General features: G+C 36.5%; 1 protein-coding gene across 1 annotated transcript in view; it reads right to left on the bottom strand.

Moving 5' to 3' along the window:
• Positions 1-274: 274 nt before the first annotated feature.
• TMC1 (transmembrane channel like 1) overlaps positions 275-16576 on the bottom strand; it is a 226033-nt gene continuing 209731 nt past the window's right edge. The window contains exons 19-22 of the mRNA XM_078151730.1: positions 8582-8707; positions 4638-4716; positions 4482-4533; positions 275-596 (exon numbers count right to left, since the gene is read on the bottom strand). Of these exons, the coding sequence (XP_078007856.1) occupies positions 574-596; positions 4482-4533; positions 4638-4716; positions 8582-8707 (280 nt within the window). The 3' untranslated portion in view covers positions 275-573. The remainder of the gene's footprint in view (positions 597-4481; positions 4534-4637; positions 4717-8581; positions 8708-16576) is intronic.

Genomic DNA, 16576 nt, shown 5'->3' with positions numbered 1-16576 from the left:
GTCTTTTTTTCACTTAAAAACTGTCGCTAAACTGACTCCTATTTTGAAATAAAAAATCAGAAGCCTGACAATAGAGCACTTAATTTTTTTTTTCATTTGAACTGTTAAGCTAGTGAATAAATCAGCCATAAACTGTTTAGTTAATATATGTGACACTCATCTTGGTTGGGGGGAGTGGGAAAGGTTAACACATCCCTGCTCAGACTCCAACTGCACAAATTTCTGAGGGCAAACTTTTTTTTTTTGAGAAAGAATGTAAAAGAAGGGCATTCTATATGGTTGCATGTTTAACATAACTCTTAGGCAAACCACTGAGTCACTGTGTGGGGATTTCTTGCTCATCCTTTCTCAGGATCTCATGTTCAGTAGAACTGATCAGGGAAGAAATTAGGGCTGTCATAATTAATCACTGGTACAGAGAAAAGAATCAACTGTAGGTCTTTCTCTATATCAGAAAGATAGTTGGAAATGTGCTTGACATTAAAGGGCAAGGTCTTTAGACATCCGGACACCTTATTGTTGTTCCTTTCCAAAGCCAGGAGTATTCCTGAGTCCCAGAGCTGTCTGTTAAGGTTACTGGCCACCTGCTGCAGCTGCTAAAACAAACACATGAATAAAAGAAAATAAAAATTTAGTCTTCCATGTAATTAATAAATGTTTCTAAGCAAGGTTACTTGAAATCTGCATTTTTACAACATATTGCCATACCTGTTGTTTTGCATTCAGAGCATTTTCATATCCTCACAACAACTCTGCACATAATAAGGTGGGCAAAATGACTTTCTTTAACATTTATTCTTTTCTAATAATCCTAGCATTTTAAAATGCTGTTTTGATTTCTTTTGTGATAACCAAAGTGAACTTTCAAAGGATCACAGAATTTAGGTTTGGAAAGGACCTGAGAGCAATATGGAGTAGTGGTTAGAAAGCCCTGGGCTTAGAATCCTGGGTCCCTCACTATGAATCCTTCCTTAGACCCTGTGAGGCTAGGAAAGTCTCAACCCCTTAGCTTCATTTTTCCTCATCTGTAAAGTGGTGATAATAATACCTATTGAACCAAGGTCACTATAAGTATCAAATAAGAATTAAAACCATTAAGGACCACATAAAAGATTGTTCCAGATTGCTAATAATGAAAGAAATACAATCAATACAAGTGAAATTTCACCTCTCATCCAATAACATCGGAATGATGGAAATAGTCAATGTTGGAAACACTGTAGAAACACACATATGGGGTGTGCTAGAGCCAGCTCTCACCTGCTTGGTAGAGCCCATTGTTACATTTCAGTGTGAGCATTTCTTTACACTTCAGAAATCAGAAATCTCTATAAATCATGCCTGGTGTATTGTTTTCTTGATTGTCTAGAGTTAAGAAAGTTTTAATAATGCAAATTAAACTTAAAAGTGTATATGTGTACAATACCTTCCATTCTAGTTATTAAATATTTACTAACCACTGTATTGCTCTATAAATATTGCTTAGTAGGAGACTCAAAGAATAAAGTCATCATCAAACTGGAGTCCTAGTACCTGTAGGCTAATAACACCAATAATAATAACTAGTATTTATATGACTCCTTAAGATCTGCAATGTAGTTTACATCCATTTTTTCATTTGAGCCTCCCAATACCTCTGAAACACAAGTACCCTAATGTATTGAGAGTGGAGCCGTGTGAATTGGTCCAACAATTCTGCAAAGCAATTTGAAATTACGGTAAGACAGTGCCTAAAATTTCCATAAATTTGGACCTGGAAGTTCCACTTGTAGATGTTTATCTCCAGAAGGTCAAGGATAAAAAAAAGTTCCCATTTGTACAAAAATATTTATATCAGAATTTTTTTTTCTCTAGTAGCAAAGAACTGGAAACTAAAGTAAGGTCAAAGAACTACAGTTCTGCACTTGGAAGTGACCTCAAAGGTTGGCTAATCCAACTCCCTAAATGTACATTGATTGAGGAGTGGATTAAAAATAACAATAATATGGGTTAATATGCTATAAGAAATGATGGATATAGTGAAAATAGAAGCTTGGAAAGAATTATATGAATTGGTGCAAAGTAAAGTAAACAACCAGCAAAATAATAAACAGGATGACTTGAATGTTGTAATTAGCAAACACAATAGCAACAAACAATCAAAACTGAATATTGTGAGATTAAAATGGCTCCAAGGAAGAAACATGAAAATGTACCCCTCCCCCCACCTTTTATTTTTTTGGCAGAAGTGCTTAGACTATGGTTGTAGAAAATTTGCATAACATAAAATGTGGTTAATATGTTGGTTAATTTTGCTAAACTACCCCTTTTTCATTTTTTTTTAATGAAATATGGCTCTCTGGGAGAGGCAGAAGGAAGGGATACATTTGGAAATATAGGTGATATCAAAACAAAAGATCAATAAATGTGTGTTTTAAAGTTATTGTCCTCATTTAATTTATTGTACTACAATTCTTCTTAATACTCTGTAGTAATGGAAGGGGGGTACTTGGAGGAGGAGGGTGACATGAACAAAAGGCAGTCATAACTATAATATTTCATGTTCCAGGACAAATATCACACACACACACAAAAGCAGCCTCAAATCTACTTTTCAATACACATTTGGTTAAGGAATGGAGTGAGACATAGAAGCCTGGAAACACTGGCTGCTTTGGGCATAAACACCAAGATATTGCACCATGGACATTATAAAAGAGTTAATTTGGAGTTGAGTACCTGGGAGAAGAAGCTTGTGCCAGCTGGTAGCTTCCTATTTTGACTAAATATTCTTGCCAAGTAGGTCTGTAAGGATTCTAAGCTCTACCAGCACCTTTTGAATACCCCCACCCCATTTGGGCAAAACCTTGGTCTTCGCAGTCTAGTTATGACTTTGGGTAAAAGATGGACTTCAGAATGAGAACAGGAGAATGTGAGAGGTTGGATAAGGCAGAAGTGAAAAAGACTGAAGTTGATGCATAAGCCTAGCAGTGTGATGTCTAGGTCAAAGGGCATGGATATTTCCTGAGGTGGGGAACCTGCTATATGTGGCCTGCTTTAGTCACTTATAATTCTGAATTGCTTTCCAGAACGATTAGGACAATTCATAGCACTACCAACAGCGCAATAGTGTGCCTGTCTTTCCACGAGTCCTCCAACACTATTGCCAGATTTTGTCATCTTTGCCAAACTGTGGGGTGTGAAGTAAAACCTCAGACTTCTTTAATTTTTTAATTGCTTTTTTTCTTTTTCAGTGATTTGAGCAATCTTTCATAAAGTTGTTATTAGTTTGTAGTTCTTATTTTGAGAATTGTTTGTTCTTTTCCTCTGAACATTTATTATCAGAAAATGGCATTTTATTTTATAACTTTGTTAGTTCTCTATTTCTTGAACATCAGACTCCTTTCAGAGATGTGTAATATAAAGATTTTTTTTTCAGTTTTCTATACATCTTTTTATCTTATTTGCATTAACTTTGCTGTTCAATTTGAAGCAAAGTTATCTGCTTTATCTTTTGTGATTACTCCTAGCTCATATTTACTTAAGAATTGTTCCTCCAGGCATAGCTGTTAAAGGTTTTTTTTAATATTTAGCTCAATTTTGAACTAATTGTAGTATATGGTGAAGGTGATAGTCTAAACCTAATTTCTGTCAATATGCTTTCCAGTTATCAAAGCAATTTTTGTCAGATACAGAGTTTATGTTTGTAGTTTCCTGAAAATAGGGTTATTTGAGTTTTATTATTTCTGATTCTAATTTATCTACTCTGTTCTATCGATCTACTTTTCTATTATTAATGAAATACTAAATAAGTTTGATAATTACTGCTTTATGGCATAATTTTAGGTCTAGAAGGCTATTCCCCTTAATTCCTAATTTTTTTTATCCTTTCCCTTGAAATTTTAAATTTTTTAAATTATTTTATCTATTTCTATTAAATAGTTGATTGTTGGAGCACTAAATCTGTAATTGAATTTCAATACTATCATGATTTTTATTCTATCAGTCAAAACAATCCAGGCATGAATATTGCTTATCCCTCCAGATATTTAAATATTTTTGAAGAACATTTTGTAATTGTACTTATATAAGTAATGAGTAACTTGGTAGATTGACTCTCAAATTTTATTCTTTTTTTAGTCATTTTGAATTGGATTTCTCTATCATTTCCTCTTGAATTTTGCTGTTGTTACAAATCACATTTATTTTTGTGGGTTTTCTTTGCTGATTCTCTAAGATTTTCCAAGCCAGCCAACATGTCACTGGTAAATTGAGGTGGTTTTGTTTCCTCTTTGCCTATTTTTATTCTTTTGATTTCTTTTTTTTTGTCTTATTGCTATTACTAGCATTTTCAGCATAGTTGTATACGCATATCTTCCTGGACAATAGTGCCCTACTACAATTACCACCAACTTGCTCCATATGCTTTCCCAAAATGCCTCTTAGAAAGAAGAGGGAAAAAATCTACTTACAAAACATTAAGTCATAAAATAATTTCTAACCTGCTCTGGCAGCTGCCATTTTTTTGTTTCTGATTTTGTTCTCCTCGGCTTGCTGTGAAACAAAAAGAAAATGAGAAGAAACACTTCAGTATCTTAGTCTTTGCCATGATTTGAAAGTAATGAGACACTATTTCTGTACCATGAATGATATCTTACCATCTTCATCTTCTTCTTTAACTCTAAGTTTCCAAGTTTCTGTACCTTGCTAGCAGCATTGAGATAATAGATAGTCAAGCTAAATGGAAAGGAAAATAAGATAATTTTTGTTTCTTTTCTCTCAATTTTTTAAAGCTATCATTTCAGTGATAGAATTTTACAACAATGAGGAAACTTAATAATATGAAGAAATTGAGGTCCAAAGAAGTGTTAGACTTCTTGTTGCAAGCTCACACAAATTATGGCTGAGCTCAACTAGGCTCAAACTAGAATCAAAGTCTCCTAATACACATTGTTTGGGACTTCCTGACACATCCCCACCTCCTTATCCATCTTCCATCTCTTCTTAAAGGCAGCTAAATGAGGTAGTGGATGGAATATTGGATTTGAAGTTAGAAAGAGCTATGTTCAAACTCTGCCTCAAACACTTACTGTGTGACTCTGACCTCGTATACCTCAGTTTCTTCATCTATAAAATGGGGATAATAATAGCACTTATCTCCCAGGATTGTTGTGAGGACAAAATTAGGTAATATTTATAAAGCGCTTTGCAAATCTTAAAGCACTATATAAATGATATTGTTATGCTAATTTGGGTACTGGAACTTCTATTTTACTCTCTCATTTCTTATGAATATTAAAAACTATTACTAAGTTTTGATAATTCGCTGAAGTAACACTTCAAAAGAAGGGAAAAAATGCTACAGGTCTTAATACTTGCCAACTTAAAAGAAAAATCACTCTTTTCATTAATGTCTTCCAGTGACATAATTCATCACTGTTATTTTTTATTAATATAGATGTTTCATGTAATTTACTCATATATGCTTTTGAAAATAAGTACTTTATTTTTTTAAAAAGCAAATTCAGATTCTAAAGGCCTTTTAAGATATCCATAATTGGACAGTTCCACTCATACTAGTCAAATGAATCTGCAAAAAAAAGATGTTTGTCTCTTCTAATATATAGATTTGCAGGCAGATAAATATGTATGTGACATTGTTCCCTCCTGCTGATAACTGGAGATAGAACATAGTTCCTCTACTCACAAACATCCTAAATTAAAACCTTTATGAGCCATCTGGCCCTAGTAAGGTAATTATTAGTATGTTTTGGCTCACTCTAAACTGGCATTAATCCAAGTAAGATGGGAGTTTGAACTCATTCACACAACCTGTCAATCATTGCTTTAAGAATGATGGTTTTATTCTGAAATCTACTCAGTAAGACAAACTATTAAAACTCTCTTGGTGTCTCCTAGTGCTATAATACAAGCTTAATATGGAATATAGGGAAGAATGCTAGACTTGGAAATCATGTTCTAGTTTCACTTTAACCATTGTGTGGTCCTGTCCTGGTAATCAAGAGACAAGATCTTGTCTGCCACCAACTAGTAGGGTGTCCTTGGGCAAATCATTGAATCACTCTAGGCTTCATCTCATTTACTTTTTCTGCTAGCTAACAGAATAGGCAAAAAAGATTCAACAAATAACTTTAGGGAACCAAAAGTTAGGCAAGTAATCAACAGTATTCATTGAGTGTCTACTATGTGTTAGGCACAGGGGATACCAAGTCAGAAGTGAAATAATTCCTGTACTCAAGGAGCTTATTATTGTGTATTAAAGAAGGGGGAACAACAGACACAAATGTGTACTATTCACAAGAAGAATATATGACTATTCAGAATGGAAAATATGGTAGGAATCAAAAAAGGTTTCATGCAGAAGGCAGGTCTTCAGCTGAGTCCAGGGAAGGCAGTGGGAGGCAGAGGGGAACAACAAAAACTTAAGGATCATAAGAGATGGAAGCAGGGAGGGGATACATTCTGGGTAATGAGGACAGTCAGAGCAAAGGTACAGAAATAGGAAATGGAGAGTAATGTCTGAGGAGCAACAGGAAGATCAGTTTGGCTAGAATGGAAAGGGAGTATTGTGTCCTAAGACTGGAAACATAGGTGACAGCTAGTTGTAGAGGGCTTTTAATGCTAAATAGAGGAACTAATATTTGATTTTAGAGGTAATGGGAAGTCACTGGAGTTAATTAAGTATAAGAATGACAAAGTCAGACCCATATTTTAAGAAAATCATTTTGGAAGTGTTATCAAACCATAGAAAGGGAGGCCACTAAACCATACATAAGGATCCCTGTGGACTGTCTATTGACTTAGAAAATCCTATATTAATGTTATCTATGTTCTATTGTATCTTTATTTATTTTGAAAATATTTGCTAATTGCATTTTAATCTAGTTGGGGCATTTAAAAGTGTTACCCCGTGTTTGACACCTCTGGTTTAGAGAATAGATTGGAATAGGGGGAGATCTGAAGTAGAGGGTTCAATTGGAAATTTATTACAAAATTCCAAGAGAGATAAGATGAAGACCTGATTTAGTTCAGCAGTTGCATGGATGGAAAGAAAGAGATGAATTTAAGTCGTGTTGTACAAGTATAAAAAATAAGCTCTGACACCTTATGGGGTATGTGGGGTGAATGACACTGAAGATTCTAAGGGGATAGTTCATAGCAAACTGTAAACACCAATCTACTAAATCCTAGAATCCAAACTGTGGAAGTACATTTAGTACATCTAGTACAATCCACAGCTTTCAGTAACCCATATCACTAATCTTCCCATGGCAGAATGTTGCTATCATATTCTTAAAAATACCCTGAGGTAGAGATTCTGCATTGGTTCATAATGGCCTGTCTCAGTGTTACCTAATTACCTCTGCTGTAGTCAAGAGGTTTTTCCTTTTAACAAGCCAAGCAGTATTAAAATCAGAGAATTTTCAGTGTAAGAAATCATTCAGATTAATACTTAATTTTCCAGTTAAGGAAAGAGAAGTCCTTAGAAAATAAATGACTTATGTTAGGTCACACAGTTCTGTGTTATTATATTCTCAATAGAGAGTAGAGGGCATTTTGTCCAACTCCCTGATTTTATAGATGAGGGAACTGAAGTTCAAGGAAGTTGATAATTTGCCTGTGATCACACAGTTAAAGTGCCAAACTGAAGATCTGAATCTGGGTCTTCCTGACTTCAAGACGCTATTTACTAACCAAAGATGGCTTTCTGGTAGTACCCCTCTCCCAATGGCATATTATCAAGCAAAGGCTGGATGAAAGTATGGTGTGTATGTTGTAAAAATGGGTATCGATTAGTGAGCAGCTGGAGTAGCTGACCTGTGAAGTCCTTCCACCTCTGAGACTTTATGATTCTATGAACTCTTGCCATTTCTGTGTACTAAGCTCATAATCTTTTCTCCCCACTTCAGGTTCCTAGTTTCAAACATTTCATTCTGCTGTATTGGCAAGTCTATGGTTTGTTTTTATTTTTAAGTGTGAATGTCTCAAGGGAATGAGAGGAGGGAAGGATTAAATATTACCCTTTTTGCAAGCATGGGGAAGGAGTAGGTGATAGGACCCTTACAGTCCTGTGATTCTACTGTCATAAACAAACATTTATGTATGGCCCACTGAGTGAAGAGCTTATGACCTCTAAGGCCCTCAGCATTGAAAAATGGCCTAGAGGGTACCCAAGGAGAGTACTAACACTCAGGATCATGTTTGCTTATTCAATGCCATCTGCTGTATGGGTTTGAGGGGTGGGGGCGTGGGGCTAAATTCAATCCCCTGATTAGATTTATCATTATATCCTTCCCTTCTGTTGGATGTTTTAATTACTATTTTGGCCAGTTGGCAACAAATTATTTAATCCTGAAATGATGAAAAGAGATGAATCATATCCAATAGGATCAAGATTAAGGCTCGTGAATTTCAGCCCCTCACCACAAAGTAATCAAACCTGAAATTGGTTTGGTTCCAGTGAGACCTTTGGGAATCTCAGGATGTAGGGAAAGTAGAGAAGTGAAAAGAAAGGCGTAGTGATGGGATGAGAGAAGAGAGTTACAAAGGCTTTTTCTCTAAGCAGAAGAAGTATGCATACACCATGATCAGAATGACAGCAATGACGAGCCCAGGGTTAGAGAGCTGCCGTAAGATTTTTGCCAACCAGCTAGGGAAATCATGCTCCAGAGTTTCACCAATGACTTCAAACATTCTGTTTTTGCCACTGAAAAAAAACAAGAGGAAAGGATAGTTTAGAACACAGAAGATAATAACCAACTTTTGTGAAGGGCTTTATGTTTTCAAAGCCCCCTTTATAAGCATTATGTCATCTTAGTTTAGTAATAGCCTCTGAGATAAATTAAATAGCCATTATTATATTTATTTTACAGATGAATTAACTGGGGCTCAGAGATAGAAAGTGACTTACCCAAGGACACACAGCTAGTTAAACATCAGAGTCAAAATTTGAACCCAAGTCTTTGTGACTCCAAATAAAGTCTTTCAAATTATGCCCCGTTGCCTATAGAAATATTATACTAATCCAGAAAAAATGAAGATGATGTTCTAACATTGCCCAAGAACAGGGAAAGGAAACTAGTTACCACGTAGTCCATGGTCCTCTTAACCTAATCATATTTGCTTCTTTGTGAGATGAAGTGCCAAATTACCAACCTTTATTTGAGAAACAAACATATCAACATCCTTCTCTCCTTTCTACTCCACTTTCCCCTCCCTTCTCCTTCTCCTCCTTCCTTCTTCCTCTTCATATCCTCTCCCTCTTCCCTTCCCCTTTCTTCTATTCTCCTGTTCTCTTCCTTCTCTCATATTCACAGATGCACGCACACACACACACACACACACACACACACACACACACACACACACACACCCTTTCAATCTCTCAATTGCCTCCTTTCTGTGCCTATAACCACATTCATGTGTCCCCTATCCTGAGTAATATGAACAACAGCAAAACACTACCACAATTAAAAAATATAACCTTTTCCTTGATCCCCGCCTCAAGCTATTACTGTGTATCTTTTCCCCTTCCCAGCTAAACTTCTAGAAAGAGTAATTTTCATTCATTGTTTCCATTCCTTCAACATCCAGTCCCTTCACAACCCCCTGCAATCCAGGAAGTGGTCTTCTTAAAACATATGAATAATAACCTTCTATAAAAAGTTTGTGAACTCTGCAGCTGAAAATGATTTATTCCTCCTTTAATTGTGTTAAAGCATTTTACCTGGGACCTCAATTTTTTATTTTCCTTCAAGACATTTTACTTTGTAGCCAACTTATTTTTGTAAAAGTTTTATCCACCCATTAAACCATAAGGTCCCTGAGGTCAGGGATTATGAATTTTGTTTTTTTCCTTTTTTCTTAGTTTCCCCAGTGTTCATCCTAGTGCCTTGTACATATTAGGTACTTAGCAAATGTGTTGAGTTAAATAACACTAACACTAAAAGCCACTAGGCAAATAATATTTATTTGGCTATACTCTATAGAATTTGAAGATTAATTTGTCAGTCATTGCTAAAATTGCTATAGAATCATACCCTGGAAATAGCTAAATTGTTTCTTATTTCACATAGTTTTCTTTGTAGGAGAAGCTACTCCTTGGTTGCTGTCATGATATACTCTATGTATTTGTTTTTTTAACCAAAGAAATAAACATAAGCAATAATTTAACAAAATGTAAACCAGCGATAATCTCAAATCCCAATCAGCCAATAATTTTAATATCATTGTTCAATAAAGTTGCAAATAAGCAAATTATTTCCTTTTTTTTAACTTTCTTTTCTCACTCTCACAGCTTGATGAGCAACAAAGTGATGCAAAGGCCAAGAGCAGAGAAGTGAAGAACTACAGAATAGTAAAGTTGAAGGAGCACTGGCTGATAGAGTAAAAAGTTGTTGCTATTCAGTCGTTTCAGTTATGACTGACATCTGGGGACCCCATGTGGGGTTTTTCTTGGCAATGATACTGGAGCGATTTACCATTTCCTTCTCCAGCTCATTTTACAGGTGAGGAAAGTGAGGCAAACAGGGTTAAGTGACTTGCCCAGGGTCACACAGCTAGTAAGTGTCTGTGATGAATCTTCCTCACTCAGGCTCTTTCTTCAAATCCTTTCTCTGAGACTTGCTACCCGTATGACCTTGGCCAGCTCACTTAAATTCTCTGGGCTTCAATATCCTCATCTGTAGAATGAGGGGGCATGGTATTGTTGCCTAGTTGGCTTCTAAAGCTCTTTTCAGCTCTAAATCTAAGATCCTAAGAAAGGTCTTTGATAATATATAAACTAGAAAATCAACTTTTATTTTTTAGGCAATTGGGGTTAAGTGACTTGCCCAGGGTCACACAGCGAAAATCAACTTCTAAATACTTAAGATTAACTCTGCTTTTTTCTTATTCTAACATATAAATCTTTCTCATTGTAGATTGAATTTATGAAGTTCCAAACATTGTGCCACCTGACTGCTTTTATAGTTTACATACTGATTTTGCATGAAAAGTTATCATTCCCAGGAAAGATACTAGTGTGAGTTCTTTCATAGTCATCATGGACTATTTAAGATAAAGGACAGTATGTCCCTTTACCTAATGCTTTTTTAAAAAAAAACAACCCAAAAAACATTCTTGGCCATAAAGTCTGTGTACTTCAAAGATGCAGAATTGCTCTGTCAATTGTGATACATTTAGTAGGCCAGGAAACCCTGTCTGGAGCCAAACGTTGCTTTTGCCTGTCTGCTACCTATGAGATTGCAGAACAAACTTGTAAGTCAGATTTCTCTCCAGTGTTTTCCACTGATTTGAGGTGGGGGGAAATGGCTGATGGGGCAGAATAGAATTCTAGTCACCTCAGTATTCCCTTTACTTACTCAAAAATGGCTTGCTACCATAACACAGTGGTATTTCCAATCATCCAATGTGACAAAAGAGACCATATTTATCATACTAGAATGAAGGCTAGAAAAAAGATGACAGAAGTCATTCCCTTCTTTCTCTAGAACCAGCAAAGTGGCATGGTGCATAGTATCCTGGATTTGGAGTCAAGAAGGTCTGACTTTGAATCCTGCCTGAGATACTTACTAGCTATTGGTGACTAGTCACCTAACCTCTTTTCCTCTTCTACAAAATGAGAATGAGGATTATTATTAGATAGCCCTCACACAACTGGAGGTATGATATGTGGGTAGGAAGACAGTAATGTCATATAATTCCTGCCTAACTGGGTGGTATGGTGACTAAAACACCAGGCATGGAGTCAGGAACGCCTGAGTTTAAATCCAGTTTCAGACACTTATTAGTTGTATGACCTTGGGCAAGTCATATACCCTCTATCTACCTTAATGTCATCATCTATAGAGTGGGGATGATAATAGCACTTACATCCTTAGGTGAGGATCAGATGAGATAATACTTCTAAAGTGTTTTGCAAATCTTAAAGCACTACATAAATTCTAACTCATTATTATTAGCTACCCGGAATGTCCTTTGCATTGTATTAAAGCATGGGAGCAGGGAATAGCATAGGGAATGCAGTTCTTTCTAGAATACTAGGTTTCTTCTTTTCTTTGACCCAGGAAAAAGTTCTAAAGCTCCAAGTGGTGGACAACTGCCAAAACATCTACAAAACATGGTGTTCCCAACACATCAGTTTAACTTAGCTTATAGAGCTCACCAAACAAGTCAGAGTGTTCATCATTTGACTGTAGTTCTATACAGATCATTTGACAGAGTCTGCCAAGATCATTTTCTGGGCCACCTTTCTACTCTGGTCAGGTCTTTCAAAATCAGGTCTTTACTGGCCAAATTAGGAGGTCCATTCACTTTATTCTACCAAATCAGTCTACTACTTTAAAAGTAACCAATCTGTGTGCCACCCTATCTGGAACTGGGGGAAGGGGAGGGGAAAGGTTTCCCTTATACACAGGCCATCATTTTACCAGTTCTATTAAAATCTCTCACTTCTTCAAATTTATGTTCATTCTTCATGTACTTCTAATTACCAGGAAACAAGTTCATCAGATGACCTTCACAGAGTAGGCTGGGAAAATTTACCATGATCAAAGAAGAATCATAGAGTTAGAAGTATAGTCATCATAGAGCAGAGTTAGAAGATACTTTAAAACCATCTGGTTCAATCTATGCTAGAATGATTCCACTTTTCAAAAATTCCTGATAGAAATGCAGCATTCTTTTGAAGACTTCTGGTAATAAACAAGCCACTATGTTCTGAGGCAGTCCATTCCACTTTGGGATAACTCTAATCATCACCTTCCTCCTGAACATTATTCCTTTCTTAATGTGGTTGAAGATCCCCAAAACATAGGTGATGTTTTCCAAAAATGGCAAACCATGGTTGTTCCCAAAAAACTATTTCCAATTCCCCATGTATTTCCTGGGGGGGGGGGAATTACCTTTTTTCAACTTGTGAAGCTAAACCACAAAGCCAAGAAATTAATAATAATGTAGAAATGTTAGCTTGTACAAAGTGATCAGCTTGAGAGAAAAAATAGACTACCTAACAAAGGACCCCGTGAGTAGGTGAGACTATTACCCACAAGATACTCAAATTGGAAGGAAAGAAAGGAAGGAAGGAAGGAAGGAAGGAAGGAAGGAAGGAAGGAAGGAAGGAAGGAAGGAAGGAAGGAAGGAAGGAGGGAAGGAGGGAAGGAGGGAAGGAGGGAAGGAGGAGGAAGGAAGGAAGGAAGGGAGGAAAGAAGGAAGGAAGGAAGAAGAAAGGGGGGAGGGAGAAAGAAAAGAAGGGAGGAAGAAAAGAAGAAAGGAAGGAAGAAAGAAAGAGAAAGAAAGAAAGAAAAAGAAAGGAAGTAAGGAAGGAAGGAAGGAAGGAAGGAAGGAAGGAAGGAAGGAAGAAAGGAAGGAAGGAAGGGAGGGAGGGAGGGAGGGAAGGAGGAGGGAGGGAGGGAGAGGAAGGAAGGAGGGAAGAGAAAGAAAGGAAGAACAAAAGAAAGGAAGAAAGAAAGAAAGCTCAGGAGAGAAACTGAGTATGGATATATTGATTTAGGAGTTGCACATTGTGATCCTATGTAAATCCATAGGAGCTCATGAGATCAGCAAGTGAATAATAAGAGAATAGGAATCCCAGACAAAATCATGGTATATGTCCACAAATAGGTGGTTACCCAAATAAATCAGAGGAGTACAAGAAAAGAGCAATGTAATGATAACACAAGAAGGAAAGGTCTAGGAGGAGGGGGTAGTCAATGCTACTTAGGTGTCAAGAAGACCAAGAGTTGATAAAAGGCTATCAGATTTGACACTTGGTAACCTTGGAGAGAGTAGCTTGAGTCTGAAGATAGAAGCCAGATTGTAAGGCATTGAGAAAAAATGTGAGGTGAGAAAATGAAAATGAGGAGTATAGACTTTTTTCAAGGAATTTGGCTTTAAACAGAAGAAGAGATATAATATGGTAGACTGAGGGCAAAGTATGATTAAGTGAAGGTTTTGTTTGTTTATAACTAATAGGGGTGGAGCAAGTAGACACTTCACAGGGTTATTGTCAGAATCAAAATAGAGAATATATGTGGAGTACTTTTTAAACTTTAAATTGAAAATTAGAGAAGGCAGGGTGTATATGAGAATACTTCAATATAGGGGTGCTGAGATTGAATGAATATTATGATGAAAACAATGATCTTTCCATTTCAGGATGACTTCTATACCTCACTGTGGCATGGAGGAGATCTTTAGTCTTCAAAGGCTGTTCCAGAAGAGTATAAGCTCTTCTCGGTACTACCAAGATGGAAATATGTCAAGGGTGGGCCCAACAATGGACCATATGTCTATTAATTAAAGCCCTGTTGGGCAAAACTTAGAGAGATCGCCGCTAGGTTGCCTGAAGGATGATTAATTTTTCAGCCATGACAATTCTCAGACTGTTTACTAAGTTATTTGAGGGCTGGAATCTGTGTTAGGCACAGAATTTTCCCACACCAATAAAATGAATCTTTGACATATTAAAGAACTGATCATTTACATATTTATTCAGCTTTATTGTTGACAAAACATTTGACCTAGGTTATTGTTCTTGAATCTCACAATATCAATTTAAGGTAGGTAAAACCTATTAATTTTACTGATGAGAAAATTGAGATTCAGAAAAGCAAAGTGCCTCCCTGTGACACAGCTCAGGAGTGAGCCTTGGCAGCTGGATGACATAGCAGATAAAGCCAGAGACCTGGAATCCAGAAGATGTAAATTCAGATTGGGGCCTCAATCACTTACTAACTGCATGACCTTTGCCTGCCTTGTTTTTTCTCATCTGTAAAATGGAGATAATAATAGCACCTACCTCCCAGGATTTTTGTTAGGATAAAATCATTTGTTAAGCGCTTTGCAAACCTTAAATTGCTACAGAAGTGCTAATCATAACTATTATCATTGTGTACGTTGACTCCAAAGTTATTGTAGCATGCATACTGCATTACCAAATTCATAGCTAAGATCCTTTTTCTAGGGTGTTTAAGGGGAACCTTTCAATTGTTAAAATAAGTTGAGATTTTAGGTACAACTATCTGACTTACATAATTGTTTAGAAAAAATTTTTACACACAATTTCCTTTTATCTTTTTAATAACCCTCTGAAGCAAATGAGTAAACTGAGGACCCAGGAACTGAAGGGATTTATCAAATGGCACACAACTAGTAACTGACAGAATGAACCCTTGAACTCAGAGCCTCTGACTCTAAAACTTGTGATATTTTCATTCCCAGGGAATCTTATCATATGGAAAAAGTCACTGGGGTTAATTTCACCTCTTTAAGAAATATGGAACTTTTAAAAAAGCTATTGGATTGAAGGGGTTACAAAAATCCTATAGCTACTTAAGACTATTCTATGGTCTAAGGCTGCAATTTCATCTTCAGCCTCCAGATGTCACTCTCTGTATTATTTATGACAGCCCACTTGAGAAATGGAGCTCATTATTCAGCATTGCTTGTTTGGGGATGACAAGTCCACAGATACTCAACTAGTTGGGTTACTCATGAGGGCAGAGCTATTTTACATTTATTAAAGTTATTAGTTTCAGTTTGCAGATTTGAATCACTATAACACCATGGAAAGAAATGATGCAAACACTACTACAAACATGTTTGTCCCATAGGGTTCATTTGATGACCCCAATTCACTGGCAAGGAATGACCCATCAAGTGAATGCTAATTGGTGACTAATTTTCTCATTACGCAGAGCCTTTGATTTGTGGTATCCCTCCCTCCTAACACAGCTTTAGAGGATTAACTGGCCCTGCCCAAAATATAAATGTACTCAATCATTGGATCAATTATTTAAACTGTGTTATAGAGAGGACAGTATAATAAGCAACCTGCAAATTGGGCAGGAACTCTTATTTATGCCTTTTTCTGATTACTGACCCCAGAAGTTTACTATTGGCACCTGGGGAGAGTGTGGGAAAATCAGTGTCATTCTCCCCACCTCTCTCAGGATTTATGAATGAAGAGCCAAATCTAATAATATGAATTTAATATAGATAAATGTAAGCCCTAAATGTGAGGTCAGTAATATCCCCAACAACTGCAGAAGTCTCCAACCTCATGCCTTCACAAAGGCTGTCCCCCATGTCTGAATGTATTCCTCACCTCAACCTCTTAGAACGTCTATTTTCCTTAAAGATTCAACTGAAGCACCACTTTCCTCATACCTCCAGCTCCTAATGCCCTCTTCCCCTCTCCTCCCTCCTCACTAGCAATTCTCATTTTCTCTCTCTCTCTCTCTCTCTCTCATATTTGTGTGTGTATTTCTCTCATGTATCTACCTATTATCTATATCCATCCATCTGTCTATCTATCTATCTATCTATCTATCTATCTATCTATCTATCTATCTATCTATATCCTATGATAGAATATAAGCTCCTTGTGGGCAGGAACTGTTTCATTTTTGTCTTTGTATTTTCAGCAACTAGAAGCATGCCTGGAGGCAATTGTTTGCCAATAGATTGGTTGAACTAAGATTATGCAATTTCTCTCTCTCCTTTTTGTATTTTCTACTTCTGTTCATAAATGTACAGTCCTGCTTTTTCTTCATTATCTCTCACAACCAGAGCT

The sequence above is a fragment of the Phascolarctos cinereus genome, unplaced genomic scaffold, assembly GCF_003287225.1.
Source record: "Phascolarctos cinereus isolate Bilbo 61053 unplaced genomic scaffold, phaCin_HiC Scaffold_4;HRSCAF=312, whole genome shotgun sequence".
In the NCBI taxonomy this organism is placed as follows: Eukaryota; Metazoa; Chordata; class Mammalia; order Diprotodontia; family Phascolarctidae; genus Phascolarctos; species Phascolarctos cinereus.
Note: the sequence above shows the minus strand (reverse complement) of the source record. Positions and strands in the feature narration are given on the sequence as shown.